We start from the raw sequence: 20,178 nt of genomic DNA, 5'->3' as shown, positions 1-20,178 counted from the left end.
CTCAAACACATAAAAGAATAAGACTAAAGAGATGAAAGCTTAGACTCTGTTGTTAGGCCCCACACAGAGAACATGCTAATTCTAGCAAGAAGGGAGCAAACTAATGGTTATAATTTTGTTGGCTACTCTAGGTTATTTGTTGAGAGTTTGTTTGAACAAGTGTCAGTGTCAATATGACAGATCTCCATGACTGATCATCCAGGTCATGTAGTATTTCTGATAGCATCAAGGAAAACGTATCTGTCAGGAGGGAAAAAAATGCTGAGGAGGTACATGAAAAAGCAAAGCCCTGGAATACAATATTGAAATTTTACACCTAAATTTCCATACAGAATGGCTGAGACATCAAAGCACGGAAATAAAACTGAGAAAATCCCCTCAGACTGGAGATGGCTGGTTAGTCTTCTTGGATCAAGAAACTCTTGCAAATACCAGCACATTTGAAAACAATAACTTTTCTCCTCTGAAACATAATTTCAAATAGTCAAACTGTAACTAATGTTGTCAGCTGAAGTGTAAACCAATGTACAGTTAATTACCTATGGTACTTGCATGGCTTCATTTACAACAGTATCTAAAGACCTAACATCTTCATTAATGATCTAGATGATCAATTAATACAAAGCCATAATGAATAACCTTCAGAAAGAGAAGAGCTGTTCTATTTTATTACTCAAGTTGAAAACTTTAACATGCGGGGAAATTCCACAGAGACACTCGTATCTGACAGATTTTTCAGTTGTCTCAACTCATTTGGATCATCTCATTATGGAGTCAAGTCTGGATTCAGTATCGGTTGGAAGTTGTTCTTATTTAACATTTGCTAGATGTCTTATACCCAGTGAGCTGCTGGAGTCATTTCTTCGAAGGTTAATGCTGATACCAAAGAACCACCCTTATCACTGTCATACGGGGTAGCATTTTTAACAGAGGCTCTTCTATGAAAATGGTTTCTTCATAACACAGCTAAGACACAGCAGAGGGGCATTGTGGGGGAGCTTACAGCTATGCCATTCACAACACTGCTGTTCTGGGAATAAGACTTCATGAATTGGGGCTGTTGGACTGATGTCCTTTACCAACATCACATGCATTCAAAAATGACAAAGAAGAAAAAAACGTATTATAGAAGTTCATGCTTCTCACAGCACAAACACCACCGTTAACATGTATGAGCGAATGAAACTGCCATACATCTCTTGCCTTTTAAATGTCCAAAACATAGACATTTCAAAACTCAAGAAGTTGCTAATGTAGAGGAATTTTATTATTAGAAGCATGTACAATTACAAGTGATGATTCTTTTGGAGATCCAAGTGAATAACGTGTGCTGTATATGAGGAGAAGATATAGTGCAAAGAAAATACATGAGAATGCTACAGCCTTTAATTCATTAAACTCTTAACATATAATTGATTCAGAAAGCATATGGAATTGTGCAGGTAAGAGTTTAGACCTGCAATTGTGTTGAGGGAAAATATTATTGTTATCAATATCATATATCAATATTTTAAATCTTGGATGACCTTTATATATGCAATCCAGTAAACTAGCATATAATTTGGCACGAAAAGAACAACTGCTTTATTATGGGGCTTCCAGACATTAATAGCCACCCTGAGACTACCTTCAGCAGCACGTAAGACAGCCTTAGGTACCTGCTTTGGCACATATGTTCAGTAGAACATTGAAAATTCAGATTACCTGTTATGCTGGATTCCCCGTACAATGCAAAGAAACAGGGACTAGCCAGACTGCCTTCTGGAATTTTTGCTGAACCATAGTGCACTTAGGGTCCGTGGTTAAACAAGAGTTGGGGTAAGTAAATGGTGCTAGGTCAGCTCATGCCACAGGTCAAGGAAGGGAGCAGAAGGAACCACAGAGGGAAACTACAGGCATTCATGCAAGACACAATTCCTTCCAGCCTGCATTGTAATACAATTTAGATGGAACCAAATGTGCTGAAACATGTTCTAAACTAAGTTAAGCAAGACAACAGCTGATCTAACACAGCTTGGCCCTGTACTACCTACTCAAAGCATGCCAGATACTAAACCAGCCACAACACTATTTACACTGTTCAAGAACTGTTAAACCCACTCTCTCACAAATGACCATGTGTTTTAATAAGGATGTGAGATATTTCAGAATCTGTTACTTTAATCTCTTAACATAAGGACATGAGGATAAGCAAAGTCTCACATAGCTGGGGTGAATCACACTTTTCAAAGCTTTGCATCACAAATCAAGAGAACAGACAAGAAGCTGTTTCAACTACTGGGAGCAATAATATGTAGAAGACAACAATCTTTTGCTACAAAGACCTCCATCACCGAGCTCACAAAATAATCAGATAAGACCAGCTTATAGATAAAGAACAGTTGAGTGAAGCTGAAACCAAGCAGGATGGAATTTACACTGATGGGCAGAAGAAAAAAATTTTATTTTTAAGAGTTCACAGCCACAGTGCTTTTACCTATAATTGATATTTTTGCAGGTAACTTAGAAGTGGGTTTTTGATTCCTTGAAGAATAAAGGCTATCCTATAAGAGCACCTGTGTATGATATTTTCTAATATTTCCAGATGGATAGAAGATCATCCTGTTCTGACCTCACAGATGAATGTTGCTCCCACCACTCATTTTGATGGATGGATCCGGTTATTAACCTCCAGTGCCTGGGAGACACCAACTAGTACAGAACACAGCAGTACATATTCCCGTGTCACTGAGTGACATGAAACTTATAGTCTCTAACCTGCCTTTCAACACAACAACGAATCCAGCCCAAGGTGTTTATTTTCAGAGTATCTGGTCCCCTGGGCTCAGCATACCTATACATCCACACACTCCTGAATGAAGCCCGTGAGCAGTTCTGCCCCTGTGGTTACCAGGAATTTTTTTACACCATGGCTGAATTATCTCTGTGCAGGAGGAAACTTTATGAGGAGCTGGTCTGAGATTGTGGGATGAACTCCCATGGGAGCTAATGACTGTGGTGAATCCTATCTGTTGCTCCACATACGAGATACAGTTCTTTGGCTTGCTTCTTCCTATAGAAACAGAGACTAGGCCACATAAACTAGTCTTCTCTCGGAGAGAAATGGGAAGGGAAAAAAAAAATCTTCTGTGACAGATGTTTGCCACCTCATTTAATGTTCTACTAGAAGGCAGTCAAAGCTACTAAAATGATGAGTTTGGTAAAAACAACTTCTAAAGACTAAAAGTCAAGCACCTCCTGATTGTGCAACTGAAATCTCAAGAATACAATACTAAAATTAATAAATGCCCTTGTTAAATACTCCTTACATTAACTTAATTCTCCTCTTAAAGTGCTATTTTTCATTCAGAGTGAGGTTGTACTCTAAAGAAAAAGAGGAAAGATTGCATTTCTTTTACTGTAAAGGTGTAATCCATGTGGTGCTTTTTGTCTGCCCTTTCATGGTAGAAATATCTCCTTTTGGATCTTCAGCTTTTTACTGTTTAACATCTGCTTGTAGAAAGGCAAAAGCATGCTCTCTGACTTGTGCCGCCTTCTTTTCACAGTGTTTTTATCCCTGCAAGCTGACACTCTTAAAAGGCAGGGATAAGGAAACTGAAGAAAGCCAAAAAGGACTTGAGCAGAGGAAGGGAGAAGGGAATTACCAGAAAAGGGAGGGAAGAGTTGGCAGACATTTCATTAGGTTGCTGTGACTCCCCTAAGTGACTACAACTCAAGATGAATCACAGATATGCATTCATTTAAAAATACATAAAAGTTTGGAAGTAGAGTAGACAACATTTGAGACAGTCATCTCTGACCATATTACAAGCCAGTAGAACACTGAGAATAGTGTTGAAAATATGAATGTGGTAAATCCAGGTCACAACATCTGGGAATTGCTAGAAGACAGAGAAAAAACTCAGGCGGTGGCCCCTCATTTCCTTTGACATGGAAGGCTGACTGTGAAGGGCCATGAGCCATCAGAGCAGCTCAGTACCAGCTGGGGATCCTCCCTGGGCTGGATGAACCGCTGATGCTGCAACTGCCACACACTTCAGATAAATCTTCCCTGCTCCACTTGCATTAGACAGAATTCAGAAAAGAATTATCACACTTATTCCTCATTTCAAGGGAAACTGTAAGATCTTCTGATTTGCTGAGCATAAACAATCCCAACAGAATATTAAATGTGTTGCATATTCAAAACTTGCAGCCTTTTTTCTCCAAGGCACCCACTGAAATGGAGGAAACAGTCACCAGACTCTGATACATACTTTACCGTCATGGCAGACACTCTGACAGAGAATCAGCAGAGGAACAGCCATCAAGCAGAGTGCCCAAATGCTCTCTGAAGTGGTGCTCATATCCTCCTGTATGTAGGAGTACAAATCCAAAAGCACTGGTCCTGACCCTGGCAGGAAACTCTCTGCAGGGTAGTCACTACAATATAATGGTGCCAACAACCATAAATAAGAATTTAGAGCTAATAACATAAAAATGCGAATGAGGGAGCATTGGTGCTATTGCTTTGATCTGGCTCCAAAAACCGAAAAAAGATCTGAAATCAAGGGTTGAAAAAACAAAGTGTGCTCAGGAGGAATCAACGCAGGGTGTTTCTGAGAACTTCCAGCTGGTAGCAACAGCATAACACATGATGCTGCTGTGACAGTGGCTGAACCACAGCCCTGACGTTTCCCAAAACAAAACCACAAACATCTCGTCAGTTATTCCACAACTGATGCAATTTAAGAATCTGTGTATGACAACATTCCCAGCTGTGCTTCCAGAAGGAAGACAAAATCCTGGGAATGAGCAAATGGGTGGGAGTAAAACAAGCTTCTTCGTGTCGAGATCCTGAAATGAGGAATGAAACTCAGCAAGTAACAGGAAATGGAGCTGTGGGACCTAGGGAAGAGGAGACCCCACCTCAAACATAAGCTCATCACGGTATAGCTCATCAGGACAGGATGAAGCAATGGACAGAAGACTGGCCCAGAATTGTTTTAATCTGTCTCTGAAAACATTTCTAGAAGCTTCTCCAGGCTTAATCTGTTTGTTTTTGCCTTTGACTCCTGGGAGTCTTACAGAGCTCATGTTGGCCCAAGCACAGAATCACAGAAGCATCACAAAATAATCTGACAAATAGGCAGTCAGTGTCATTGCATCAGCAGAAAAATACCTTTGCTGAAACTAAATTTAAGGCAATATAATAATGTAGGAGAGAATTTACTCTATAATTTTTGCTTTGGTTTTTGAAACAAACCACTGGTTTGGAACAATTGCTGCCAAACTGCTTGCATCTGCACAGATGGTTATTGCAAGGATCTCTTTCAGGATGGAAAGCTATTTGCCGCAAACCATTCACATCCCCACTGTACCATAGCTTGGTAGCATGAAAGCTATCCCACAAGCTTTGTGCCCACACATAACAGAACTTACTCGTTTATACAGTCTTTAGCCTAAAAGCTTCATAAATATTGATGAGCCAAGACTCCCAAGGCTTGAGTGAGAATGACCTACGATCACTTGGTGTTGACTGTGGACTAAAGCTCAGAAAGCTGCACAGCCTGTCTGTGCCTACTTCTGATAAAGAAAATATTCTGCCTTCTGTCACCTGCCTCTTTCCCTCTCCTACATGTCTGTGATTTTAAAAAAACCCCACACATAGAAGTCTAAGGTGTGGGAGATGAAAAAGCCTCCCTAGGACAGGTGCATTTGGGAGAGGAGGGGTGCCGCAAGTCACAGACGCACAGGATAACTTGGAAAGCCCATAAAGAAAGAGTAAAGCCAGCAGCACTGTTATGGCACATGTGTGCCCCACTCTTTTTTTTCAGGGGTTATCTGGGAAAGCTCATTGCTTTTCCCCTTCAGCCCAACATGGCAATGAATCTGCGACTGTTTCACACTGGGAGGGCACAGTGCAAGTCCAAGCTAGATGCCCATCTCTAAACAGGTTTTACTAGGGAATGAAGAGGGAGACATGAAGAGGGAACATGAGAGTGAACGAAGGCATGCCCTCTCCCCGAGATCCCGGAAACCTTGACCACACTGCTTCTAGACCTGTAGAAGACACAGGCACCGGCAGCTCTTGCTTCCAGGAACACTGCTTGGGTGCTCCCTGCTCCCTCCGAGCATTACAGTAGTCCTGATGCAGGCTAATTGAGTTCATATGCTCAAGTGGTAAAGCAATATAGGAAAAACAGAACCACTTCATTTTTATTTATAAGCATTTGGTGATGTTCCATCTAGACCATGAAGAGTGTAAACAGAGCGCCTCAGGGCAAGCTTACGTTACTGCATAACCTTTGCACAGCTATGCTTCCCTGCAGATGCTGGTAACATTTGACTGTCCTAGTAATGCTCACCATTTGGGAGAGTTTTTTAGAAGTATTTCACAGCAAATTTCAAGGAAGTGTACACATCAGTACTCTGCTTCATTAACTACACAGCTGATGAGTCAAACAGAAATGCAGTCATGGTGTAGGTCAACTTATCAGTCAGAGCTGGCAGGGAATCTCCTCTTCCTCCCAGTGAAGCAGAATGTTCACAGTACTGACAGTAAGTCACTCAGCCCCAGCCGTGAACATGTGTACGTGTGTGTGTGTGATCTGTGCTGGATATCCAGTCTTCACTGGTTAGGCTGCTATGACTGTAAGGGGGACAAATAAAGCCCCCTCCAAATTTTCTCCATAGGGAAAAATCAAAATCATCCTATTTGGAGGCCAACGGTAAGATTCAGCAATGCCTGGGGCCCTATCAATGGTCATGCTGTTATATTGATACCTCCAGCCTGCTCAGCACTGCTGCTTCCATACAATGCTTTCAATGTACAAATGTTCATCTGCATCACAGATTCTCAGAAATTACCTCCCTCACATAACAATTTTAGTACTGTAGTATTTGATTTCATGTAATATGTTCCTATAACATTAAATCAACTGCTACATTTTAAAGACCAGTCACACTGTATTTTAATTACTACTGTTTATTTTACTTATATGCACCTGATCTTGATAGTTACTCACATTCCTGAAGGCATTCTGTGTCTGTGCAGTACGACTGGGATTGTCTCAGCTGAAACAGAGAAAAAAAAAAGGTGTGACAGTTAGCAATGAGACTTGATCAGCTTTTACTGAAATCATGATTTAGTATAATGTCAGAGCACAAGTTCAAGATAAGGAAGATTATAACCGATCCTTTACTGCATCGCACCTGGCTTATGGTGTGTGAAGAATCCCAGGTGTAGCAGGGAACCATCTGGAGACGTGAGCCGAGTAACAACAGGACACCGATACGGTTAAAGTTGTTCTCCCTTTATTGCCCAAATAGCGTGCTTATATACCTTGTCAAGCTAAACATCAGCTGTCCACACGCCATAAGCTAAAATATAATTGGTTATACTAACTCTGTACACGCGCATAAACATAGGACACAATTGGTTATACTAACTAAAACATGCGAAACTTGTCTCAGTCTAATTGGTCAAGATAAACTGCCGAATTGAGGTTCTTCGTGCCAAGTTCCCTTTATCGTGGAATGCGCACCTGTGTTCTTCTAATTGGCATCTTTCTTTTTTTGTCTTCTTGTTTATTCTGTTCAAGGCCTTCTAAAGGCATCTGGAATGCTCTTGCGACCGTTAGCTAAACATGTGTCCGCAACACCCAGGTATGGAGGTAGTTTCTGAACACTGTTTACATAATACCTTTAAACCACCTGACTAAAGTGTTATTGCTTCCACACAGGTTGGAGCCACTGAATGCCTTTTAAAATTCAAGTTAAAAATCTATAGTGATACAGGCATTCTTAGATAAAGATATACTCTCTACATGCATTTTGGGGATTTATAATGGATAGGTGCTACCACTGTTATCTAGATCAAGTAACATTAAAATACTCTGTGATTACATAAAAATTAATGATCAGACTGTGATAATGGTTGCACACAGAGAAGCCGAATTAAAATTTAATATTTAAACTTAGCAATTACTATTTTTTCCACCTAAGATCTTTTTTTAAAAGCAGATTCTAATATGTATTTTACTGGTTTTTCTCTTTATTGATGGGTAAAATTTAAAATGCCTTTAGCAACTGTAATGACTATTTGCATTTACAGACTAGGTAAGCTTGCTAACTGCAACAAAAGTCAACACTGGATAACCTGCAAATCAGTATAACTATTTTACAGATGACAGAGTCAAAAAAGAAAGACAAATATCACATTCTTTATCAGGCACAGAGAGGTTAAGTGGATGGGATTTAATCTGCTGTATTATGGAAATAGGCTCTATCCCCTGCTTAGGTAAACTACACCAATTAATAATAAAAGTTGTAAAAAGTACAGAATTGTTATGGTGCTGTGCTTAGAACTGACATTTGCTTTTTGACAGGTTTTATGTCACAGTACTGTCACAAATCCCAACACTTCTTGCCACAACAGGCTGATCTGTTTATTATCAGTGTAAATATACAAATGTAAAAGAGAAGAAAAGATGATGTTCCTTATGAAAGAAATACATGAATAATTTCTACAAACCCAACTTCCCCTTGTATTGGCATAACTGATTTGCTGTATGTAGTCATAATATTATGCAAAGCACATCAAGGAAACAGATGAGCAACCGAAGGAGGAAGATATTTGGAAAAGTTTAAGCTCCTTCCTTTATCATAATGATTTTCAATAACTGACACATTTGAGAAAGAAAAAAAAATGTAACTGGAGATTGATCACATTAATCCTTTCATTAATATATTAAGATCTGCTAGCAAATTTACTGAGACGACAAAGAAGTTCCTTAGGAAGTACTGGGAAGGCTGAATTTAACCTTTCAGCTACTTCTATAGTTAAAAACAACAGCAGGGGAAATTAAAACAAAAGACTTCTATTTGCCTTATTAAAAAAAAAAAATCTCAAACTATGTGTATTTCCTGCCCTTCTTATATAAAAGTAAAAGCTCATTTTATTTTTAAACTTTGGAATTCATTCTCAAAGGGGAGGTTTTACGTTAGCAATAGTACCAATTTGGAATATCTGACACACAGATTCCTGAACTGGGAAAACTGAATTATCACTATACTCGCATTTCAAAGAGATAAACAACATAATTAACTTCTGTTTATATAAGGGTTTAATCCTGGAGGGGGCATAATTTATAACCCCTACTCTGCAAAACACAGTTTGCAGGTATTCTTCAACACAGAATGATGCCCAGAATTAAAATGGGTAATAGGTATATGATCAGAAATATCATACAGGTCAACAAGCATAGAGCATCCAGTTATCCCTCTGTCCCCAGGATGGCTAGTACTCATACAGCTTATCTCGTTTGACCAGACAGGCAACACTGCCTTGGGGTGTTCTAGCCACAAGACTAGTTGTCTTCCATTCTGAGTGTTACATCCTGTCCAAATACAACTTTTTGAAACCATGCAATTAATGTTTCTATAAAAGCCATCTCAAAAATGGTGCATGCACTTTTTGTTGCTGTTAACATCCTGTTCCTTCACCTGGCTACCAGATGAGCTTCCACTGCTACTACAAAAAAAAGACTGAGCTCCAGCTTTGACTGACATGAATATGTTAACCACCAGAGAAGCTTGTTCAACAACAACAGAAAGATGTTCCAGCTACAACTATGCCTTTCTTGAAGAACAGTCTCAGGGGTGACCATGATCACACCATGCTTTGTCATTCACTGGCATCTCAACCATTTCTTCATTAAAAGCCTAAACGTTGCCTGGAAATGCCTGTTGGCATAGTAGGCAACATGATTAAGACAAAGTAAGTATTAAATCCCTGAGATCCTGTGTGCCCCGAGGGTGCCATTTGATGTTGGAATTCTGCTTACAGGCTTGTTGACTGTAAGATACTGAGTTTTATCCCATGGGCATCCTTGGTGACTTCTCAAAAGACAGGACAGGCTCCAAGACCTTAGAATGAAAAGTACTGCTGGAAACACCAATAATCGAAATACTTCAGTAAGCAAGAAGTCTAAAGAAAAATACCATTAGGAGTTGCTCTGCAGACCTCTGCTGAAAAAATGCTCTTATATTAGATTGTATCCTGCAAATACAGAAAAAAGGTCTGCTTGTGTATGGAGGAACAATGTACAGAGGAACCTTTACGAAGTACAGAGCCATCTGTACTTTGATAATGGGGTTGTGCTTTCCAGAGGTCTTGGACAACAGATGCTCCCATTTTTTTCATGGGGATTTAGAAACTAACTGTACAAGGTAGGTTTAGAAACCTCAAATTATGTTGTGAAACAGTAACAAGAGAAAAGTATGAAAAACTTCAATTTTTGTAATTTGTATGAAATACTTCTAAATTGCAAACAATACATAATCATATAATCATGCAGACTTAAAGATCCCACCTGAAAAAATTATACTTCATAGCCTCTGCTACATTCATATCCAGCAATACAAATATTTCTTAGAAATATTTCTTAACTATTCCAGGTAATATAAAAATTTCTTAGAAAAACTACTTGTGCTGGAGAAGATTTGGTCAGAACAGGACCACCCATAGACTCAAACAGGTTTTAAGAAGCCACAGATCACATGATAAAACCCACACTCAGTATCTTCTCCTGCTCACTTCTCCTCCTGACTACAAGCACATGCAAAACCTCAGTATCCATGAGCAGAAGCTCTAGGATGGCTCTGTAAGCCAGGGAGCCAAGTAACAAATCTGTTTTTAACAGCTCAGTGGCAGGCTGCATATTGTTCTCTTGGGATGAAACATGGCAGATGACAGAAAACAAGCAGCAGAAAAAACAGGTTTTTCTCAATTTGCACGGGTGAACTAGATCCTAACTCTGTAACCCAATACAAATCTGATCCCTTGCGGTCACTCAATTAGTCAAAAGATGAGAAACAGTTCTGGCATGTGTATGAAATGCTTATGTAAGTTGAATGGCTGGGAAAGGTAATACCTTTTGCTGAAACAAGAATGCTCCTTCTACCAGTTAGCTCTCTCTTGATAACTACACCCTTAAGGGGCATAGCAACTGTTGGAAAAAGATTGAACGTGAGACATTTCAATCATCAGATAATTGAAAAAAGAGCAATTATCAGGGACTGGAAAGAAATAGTCTGTTATATTCAGATTTTCTGTTCCGATGTGGAGGGGGAGTTTGGATGAAAGTTTGTTGAATAATAGTAAAAAGTTGAACCAGACCTTCCCTCTTCTCAACAAAACCCTCAAAAAGACTTTTCAAATACACTCTATGTTTTTCAGACTGGGAACACTACAGAGTTGATGAGAAAAATCTGAATGGAGAAGTAATTCTTAGAATATGTTAACTCTTATATACTTCAAGGCAATATTATTAATGGTGGTTTTGGTTTTATTCATATTTCAGAGATCCTTGTGTTGTCAAAAATGTGAATTGAGTGGAAGATTGATAGTTGACTGCCTGATCTGACACCTGCTAAAGTCAGCAACAGCCTTTTCATGTTTTTCAGTATATTCTGGAACAGGCCCTTAAAAAGAACACAGAAATTAGGTGAGTGAAACATCAGGACTTATTCAACAAAAGAAGACAAGAATGAAAAATGTTACAAACCTAAATATTTGTAGAAATTATTATTTTCTTCCATTTAAGTGAAGAGGATTATATCTGAATTTTAACATTCTCTGTGCAGTTTGCCATCAAAATACAATAAATGACTTAGTGCACGTGAGCCAAAAAATGAACTAATTTATCTTTTATTGTCCAAAATGAAGTAAACACAAATTGTAAACTGCATGAAAGCTAAAAGGGAGCTAAAAAGGATCCAAAATTTTCAGGTTTAATACAGTGCAAACTTGCAGGCAATACAAGTAAAAATACTAATTATAAATGTATGCATGCTATTTAAAATACAATCATGAACTTTGATTCCCTCCAAGAACATTTAAAATCTTGAATAGCTTAAGTCAAATAATTTAAATTAATAATCCCCACACCACAGGAACACTTGGTCAATATAAGTATTTGGTTTCTATGAAGCCCCTCATACGTTCTTGGAACTGGGAGGCGCCAGTGGCTGAATTACAGTAAATCAGTGTTCACTTACTGATGTATTTTGAATGTAAACCCAACACAATGCTGAGAAAAAAAGAATCATGGAATGGTTTGGGTTGGAAGTGACCTTAAAGATCATCTAGTTCCGACCCCCCTGCCATGGGTAGGCACACCTTCCACTGGACCGGGTTGCTCAAAGCCCCATCCAACCTGAACTTGAACACTTCCAGGGATGGGGCATCCACAACTTCTCTGGGCAAATTGTTCCAGTGTCTCACCACCCTCATGACAAAAAATTTCTTCCTTATATCCAATCTAAATCTACCTTCTTTCAGTTTAAAACTGTTACCCCTTGTCCTATCACTACATGCCCTTGTAAAAAGTCCCTCTCTGGCTTTCTTGTAGGCCCCTTTAGGTACTGGAAGGCTGCTATATGGTCTCCTCGGAGCCTTCTCTTCTCCAGGCTGAACAACCCCAACTCTCTCAGCCTGTCTTCATAGGAGAGGTGCTCCAGACATCTATCATTTTTGTGGCCCTCCTCTGGACTCGCTCCAACAGGTCCATGTCCTTCTTGTGTTGGGGGCCCCAAGTTACTTCTAGTGGTAAGAGAGAAAAGGGCTTTACCTCATTCTTTCCCCATGACACTCAAATTTTTTGCATTGCAAAAATAAAACCAGCACATTTAAAATGGCTCCCAGTTCAAATTTGAAATAGCTCTTCCTCCCCTTTTTTTTCCTTTTTCCAAAAGACACAGCTTTTAGCCCCGCTCACACTAACACAGCAGTGTTTAGATCCTGCTCCTTTGATGCTTTTAACATGTCATCTTGTAGATCAACAGCATCTACCCATCAAGCATACCTGAAACCTGACTGTGTCCTGCTGCTACTCTTAGAACAGAAGCCATGTTCTGATAGGAGTCTGTGCAGTTTTCAGCAATGAGAGCCACCACTTTTCACAATCCGCAGCTGTGAACAAAACGTGACCAGTCACAGTGAAGGGACACTGCTATTGGCTTCTGGAAACTTTTTAATGAAGTCACTGTATTAAGTAGTCTCTATTTTTTCATGTGCAAAGCTACTATGGGCATACAAACATGCCACTGTGTGGTGAAAACAGGGTGTGAACTTTTATTGCATGTTAGTTGCTCCACAAAATTACTGAAGTCCAAGTGAAATAGTAAGCCCAGTGAAACAGCTTCATCTAGCTAAACAGAGAACTTGTTTTTCCAATATAGTGACCTCAGCCACCGGGATCATTTCAGTCTTCCCATGAAAGAAGCTAAGCTGCTTTGCATTTACCACTCATCACAGATAGCTACTGTGGAGAAGGAAGTTCAGACTTCTGCCTGCCTTCACAGTAACTCGTTCTTGTGTCAATTCCCTTGCTTCCTCTTCAGAGGAGTTTTCTGAAACTCTTCAGATGAGTTTTCAGAATTGGCTACCCCAGAGTTCAACAGTCTCACAAACCCTGGGACTGGTCCTGCAATCTCTGCTCAGACAAATTTATTTTTTTTTATTAAAGTCAATAGTGTCTTGCCTGAAAAAAGATTAAGAGTTCCTATCCAGTATGAACACTTTTTCTTTTTAAGAGTTAAGTGTATTATTTAAGAGTTAAAAAAAAAAAAAAGACAAAGCATCAGGAAGATACCAATGATCAGACAGCTCACCAGTTTGTCATTTTTCAGAAGAAATAATGGCATAATTCCTGTCCAAAAGCACTTTCCAACTTCAGAAATGGTGTAATAAAGAGGTAACAAAACAAGAAGAACAGGACTAGTGGCAGGAGCACACTGCAATAATCAATGAAGTCTAGTGTGAATGGCAGATGAAAGTAAATTGTTTAGGGATAATTAAAATAATTGCCTTTTAGAGTAACTTTTGAGACAGCTCAAAGCAGAAATAAGTCCTCAGAAAAGATGTGAATGAAAAATTATCAAGTTCATGAGCCACGTCAGGAAAAGACCTCCACACAAAAAATTGTGATGGAAGAAAGCCCAGAGAGATGTGTGAAACAAACAGATAAATTAGGTACAAAGATAAGAGAGCAGAAATGGATAATGGTGGCAATGAAGAGAAAAGGATAGATAAGTAGGAAAGCAAGTAGGAAAGCAAGGACAAATAACTAACTTGATATGGTCATTCATCCCATGAATAAAAGTAAATTTAAAATGGAATCATAAAAACTGTTGATAGAAAATTTTATGTGATAACAAGGGCAAAATATCACCCCTTGTGAAAATACTTTTTTGCAATTTAGACCAGTTGTAAGCTCTGCTTTTTCTCTCCAACGATGCCAGAAGATGACAACACCATGGCATACTCCCGATTGCGTTCATATGCTTCTGGGTAATGAAATCACTGTTTAAGCTTTGTTGGCAGCCACGTCTGTTCTGTCCAAAGTATATAAACGATTTAGTAAACAACATGATAATAAATTGCTGCGGTAGGATAGGCCAGTGCTGAATACAAGCCAGGCTGCAAACTGAATTGTAGCATTATCTGGAGAGCTCAGATTTAAAGATGCAAAAAATGACACCTACATGCATTATTCTGCTACAAGCTGGCCAAGAGAAATAAGAGAAAAATAAGGGGAAAAGAAGGGCATACTGATGGCATTAAACTGTGTCTTAAACTACATTAGCTTCTCTTAGCGGAACAAATAAGGAAAAAGTGAATGCTGCTTTCCCCACTCCTATATTTTCTATGAGCATATGCAGAATTAAAATCAAGTAAATGATTGTTCATACAAGGACAGAATAACAGTTTGCAATAAAAATATGGAGTTTGGTCCTGTGAAGTGACAAGTAATTTTCTCTTCCATGGCAAATCAGAGAGAGGGGTGGTTGGTACCTTTCAGAATAATATTCCTAGATGACAAACCAACTCTTAGGACCCAGAACCATCAGCCATTTATGACAGAGGGGAGAACATTAACTCTCATACTGAAAGACATGAAATTTTATGGAGGAAGATGAAGCAGATAAACAAGTCAGAGGGATCACTGTGCAAATAGGAGCCCTGATTTGGGCAAGAACTCATTCTTCCCTTTATTTTCTCATTTCTCCTGGGATTGCTGTTTCACCTCAGTGACATATAGATCCCCCTTTTCCACACTTCCCTCACTTTCCTACAATTGCAAGACTTCTGCTGGTACTTCATTTTATAATTTTGCTGTGGTTGAGGACCTGTGGTATGACTGGCATCCTACTTTTAGTGAATGCAAAGCAGAATGAATTAGCAGAACAGGGAAAGTCAGGGAAAAGAAGATGAAGCAGTGTGATAGTCAGGATCGTTACAAGCAGCTCACAGCACCTCTGACTACATGAAATACTAGACAACAAATGGATGAGATAGAATATTACATAGTATTAATACAGAGGTGTCTGAAAACATTCATGAACAACACACATAGATCTCCCAAGAGGGCATTACCAAACTTTTATCTAAAATACAAAACCAGAATACATCTGGTTTTTTTGACCAAACAGTTGAGTTTCTTCTGTAAAGTGATGCATATTAGCAAATGAAAAGGGTACTCCCACGTAGGCAGCCTTGAGGAAAAGGCTTAGAACTACGAGTTCCAACAGATCAATACAGTTTGCCCTAAGTGTTGATTACATCCACATGTGGCCTGAGAGAAAAAGCACAATTTTCTCCTTTTTCCCTCAAATGAGATGGCTACAACACAGCTCTGATCATCAAACAGAGTTCAGCCATTCATAATACAGGTTATAGCTATTAATTACGTCTGGAATATCAAGCTGACAGAATTTTCAATGCATAATTTTCTGCACTGCTTGCAATACTGTCACACTATGCATGCTTTGAGATGGTCATGAGGTGTGACTGAGATCTTCTTTTTTTTTGTGTATATATATATACTGGTTAAGAAGCAGCAGCTTCCAGCAAACTACAAAGCTCAGGAATGGGAAACGCAAAGAATGACAGGCACTTTCAACTTTCAGTTAAGTCCTGATACCTCATCCCTTAGAAGAAAAAATGGTCTCCATGGAACATAAACCCAAGCAGACAATATTTTTCATGGCTTTTTTTCTTCTTTTTTTTTTTTAACATCCACTTACCTGCCTAGAAAATAGCCTCCATTTACACTGCTTGGTCTAGAACTAGTTTCTAGGTTAAAGACTACTAGCAGTACATGAATTCTGTGATAGTTTGGGGGCCTTAACCTGTGCAACACCAGCACCTTGAGCATCCAGCAAAGGTGGGGAAATGGAAGTCAGCGCAGCAGGAGTGCTCAGGAACCGGCTCACACCCTGACACTCCAACCTTGTGTTTTATTCTTTCAGCCCAGTGCCTTAGGAGGCGCATCAAGTCTTTTTCCCTGCATCTCAGAAGGATGATAGCTTCTTTGTCCTAATGAGCAACTTAAGGTTCAGCTGTTGGGAAAGATCCTTTCTGACCCAGCTTGAAGGCCAAGAAATTGGGAATTGAAAGCACAGGTCTGGAAAAAAAAGGGGCAAGTGAGAGCAAAATGCAGTTTCCTGCTCTTGGGGTGATTGGCTAAGAAGGGCTATAGACTAGAAGCAGTAACAACTGCTATTAAAAAAGAAAATAAATTAGAAGACAAATGCCGTGGAACATGTGTAAGAAGTCTCCAGGGCAACCTCCATATTTAGAAGGTCACTTTTAAGTTATCACAAATGTATTTGGTATAGTTCTGCTGTGCTTTCAGTAGAAGGCCACGTCAGTAGGGTAACTCACTTTTGCTGGTTGCCTGAGGGACTATTTAAGTCGGGCTTAGCTGTGCTGACATCTTGAGAGCTTTTCAACCATTTGCAGCACACAACATGGATCTATTTCAGTCATCTGTGTTTATTCTGTGCTGTTTGCACAAAGTCTCCCTCAGCCAAGATTCATGGCTATGCTGGATAGTATTTCAGACTATGCCAGTTTATAATAGCAAGACTCTAAAATGATCCGGCCAAGAGAATTATGTGGAAACTCAGTTGACAAAAGAGTGTTTCAACCAATTGTGTTGAAATAGTTTGAGAATTTGCAACTTTTGCTATAAAAATCTAGTGACACCTCAAAATACAAGAGAGATTAAAATAAAGAATGATTTGCTTTGTATCCCCCTGAGTTTTTGAGACATTCAAGCCTTCTGATATAGCAACATAACTAGACACAGGCCATTACTTTGCAATTAGCTACAGAAGAACAAAACACAAGGTTGTAATTCCCACAGAGGTTTGTAAGGCCAGCAAATCTCTACAGTAGAAATGCTGGCAGTTTATCAAAATGGGTCCTTTTGTACTACAGAATTAGAAATGGTTTAGGTTAAAGAACATATTGGTCATTTTCATAGAAACTAGTATGAGAGAATTCTGAAATCACAGTTTCTGTAAAGCAAATAATACTGTATCAGAAGGGGAAAAAAAAAGGACATGTACATCACACAGTTATGTGTGTTACTGGCTTGCTTTGACATTTCTGGCCAATCTAAGTAGTCATACACAGGTCTCGGGCTTCATGGAAGATGCTCTATGTATGATTATCCCCTGCCACCACATACTCTGTGTTTTCAGTTTAATTTTCAGACTTGATCTGAGCCTTGTGCTAAGATACTCCATGGATCAGCCGTGCTTACTCAGAGAGCATCAAAGTTCAGAGGAGTAACATAGTGCAATCAGATTTTTATTTTACAAAAGAAGTGGAAAAAAGGGAAATAAAAAGGTTTAAATATAACATCATTCTTATCTAGAGATTTGCTATCTTCTGCCACAACTAAGACAGGAACCATTTCCTCTGGATACCACAGAATGTCCTTCACCGTGACTCTTTCAAACAACAGGCCCCTTGTCTGACAGAGAACCCCCATTAAAGTACTTGATGTCATTTGTTGTTCTTCATTCTTGAACTTTGGTTCTTCTTATCAAAATAATTTTTGCAGATGGAGGAGACTGAACAGGAGATAAAGTCATACAAGCTAACAGACCTGTCATTGTCTTTTGACAACTCTTGTGCATCTGCAGAGGATGGAAAGTCTTGTGATATTTTTCTTCCATGCTTGCTTCCTCTTATGGAAGTTCCCAATTATCTACTATATCCATAGAGTAAATAGTGAGCCCAACATACAATAGTCAAATTGTTATACAACACCACCAAATCATAACAGATGTTGCCATGGGTATTACGTACTAGAAATGATGTTTATGAAGTCACAGCCAAAGACTCTAGATTTCTATTGTTTCCTAGGAATATTTGAAAATCATAGTGTTTGCTTATTATTTACAGTGGCCATACTACAGAAGTTTACCATGTGTGAAATTTTCATATTTTGACACCAAGGAGAACCCTGAAAAATCCACTTCTGAAAAACAATAGAACATTCAGCATAAGAGAATTCAATGCCACTTAAGTATGTATATATAAGTTCTAAGAACTGTGGGTATGAACAATATCTCCTAGTTAACCTAACAAGCAGCAAAAAATCTTTTACAAATATAACACGCATTAGAGACATACAGTTCACTGTCTATAAAATCTTTGTGGTATTATGAATTAAGAAGAAAAAAACCCCAACAAAACAAACCCCTGCTTAGTCAAGCAAAATGAAGGACAGAAAATCAAGCCATGTAGCTTAGTTAAGAGTTAGGCTTTTTTAAAACACACAGCTTGCTTGTTTGTAATTTTCTGTGGTGTTACAAATAGCAGAGAGGAAGAAGAGTTCAATGACAAGCTTTTCTTTTTTCATTGTATAAGCATTAATTGTAATGACAAGATGAATTGAAGCCTGCATTTCAAGTAGAGATTTAAACTATATGCTATATATAAAAAAATATAATGTATTCATCCACAAATTGTACTTTGAATGCCAAATACATTTTCTAAGAATTTCAAAGTAAATACACCAATGAAATTAGAAATTAAAAGTAACGCGCTGGTGATTAAAACCAGAACTTCAGGTTGTAGAGTCAGACTTTTTAACCTCTGTCTGACCTTGGCATAGCAGCTTCATTCAAATTTCCCATACAGTTAACTCTAACAGAAATCCTGTGTATCTGAATATGTATTTCTAACTCTACATGTAACAGTCATAACTGAATACATCATGCCTTCTTCAGTAGCAGAAGCCTTAACTCTTATCAGTGTTGTTCTATACAGGTATAAACAAATTAGCCTGTAAAAATTAAGTTTACTTTAACCCAAATGCAAGTTATTAAAGTCTACATCAATCATGGGGTTTTTGCACAATGTCATTTCTGAACTGAAGAATCCTAGAAGTACATTTCTGGGCATCTCTTATAATTACAGTTACTCCGTTAAATTTGATCTTAACTATGAACTTCTGGATTTGCAATGCTCAGTCTGGAGGTAATGACAACCACTTTGTTATGCAATTTGCTCCAAAATCCTGACAAGTACTCCCAACTACAACACATTCAAATGTGCCCTGGTGTGTCTTATACCTATCTAGGTTAAAAAGAATCAGCAATTAAGTAGGTATAGGGAACCATTCTGGGTATACAGCATGTTTGGATATTTTTTTTCCTCTCACAGGCTGAACAACCATGGATTGCCTAGCTTTCTTGTATTGCAATGGTTTTGGAGTAAAGGTTTTGAGGATCCAACTTTTAGAGGTAGTGGGTACCCAGTCTCCACTGAGACTTGTGGGGTTCAGCAACTTTGAGAACCGAAGTTCACGGGTTCCTTTTAAAACAAATAGTAAAATTCCTGTTTGCTTATGTCGTGTAAGATTGAGTGCAAAACCAGCAGCTTAGAAAGCAAACTCTTACTGAAGCATAAAAGTTACAGATGCAATAATGAAGGTTTAGCAAGGCCCCTGCTAAAATCATGCAACAGGTTACTTGAGGATACTCTGGCTGGTGACTGAGACTTTTGAGACTTTTCCTTTCTAGATTCTGCTCAATTATCCCAGCTAGTGATTTGCTCTTATAAATATGTAGGACCATCTGTTTTGCTTTTTAGGATAGATGAAATCTGGCATTTCCCCTTACTCCTCACAGTTTCAAGTGCTAATTGGTAGGATCTTTTTGGAAGCCGGACACTGAGCAATAAACTCCATTCCTGCAACTACACAGGAACACTGTTAGACTGGTCTTGGTGACTGCCCAAGAGTGTGCACCTATGATGTGCTCTGTTTACATTCACAATGCAGGAACCAGTGTGCCTCCAGATGATCCATTTGCACCCACCTTACACTGCAC

At 38.9% G+C, this 20,178-nt stretch overlaps 1 protein-coding gene across 2 annotated transcripts in view; it reads right to left on the bottom strand.

Moving 5' to 3' along the window:
• SMIM14 (small integral membrane protein 14) overlaps positions 1–20,178 on the bottom strand; it is a 43,996-nt gene that overhangs the window by 4,365 nt on the left and 19,453 nt on the right. For both annotated transcript variants that reach the window (XM_052780235.1, XM_052780236.1), the window contains exon 3: positions 7,008–7,056. In XM_052780235.1, coding sequence (XP_052636195.1) covers positions 7,008–7,056 — 49 coding nt within the window. The remainder of the gene's footprint in view (positions 1–7,007; positions 7,057–20,178) is intronic.

Source organism: Harpia harpyja, chromosome 2, assembly GCF_026419915.1.
Source record: "Harpia harpyja isolate bHarHar1 chromosome 2, bHarHar1 primary haplotype, whole genome shotgun sequence".
NCBI lineage: Eukaryota > Metazoa > Chordata > Aves > Accipitriformes > Accipitridae > Harpia > Harpia harpyja.
This window is presented reverse-complemented; position numbering and strand designations above follow the sequence as displayed.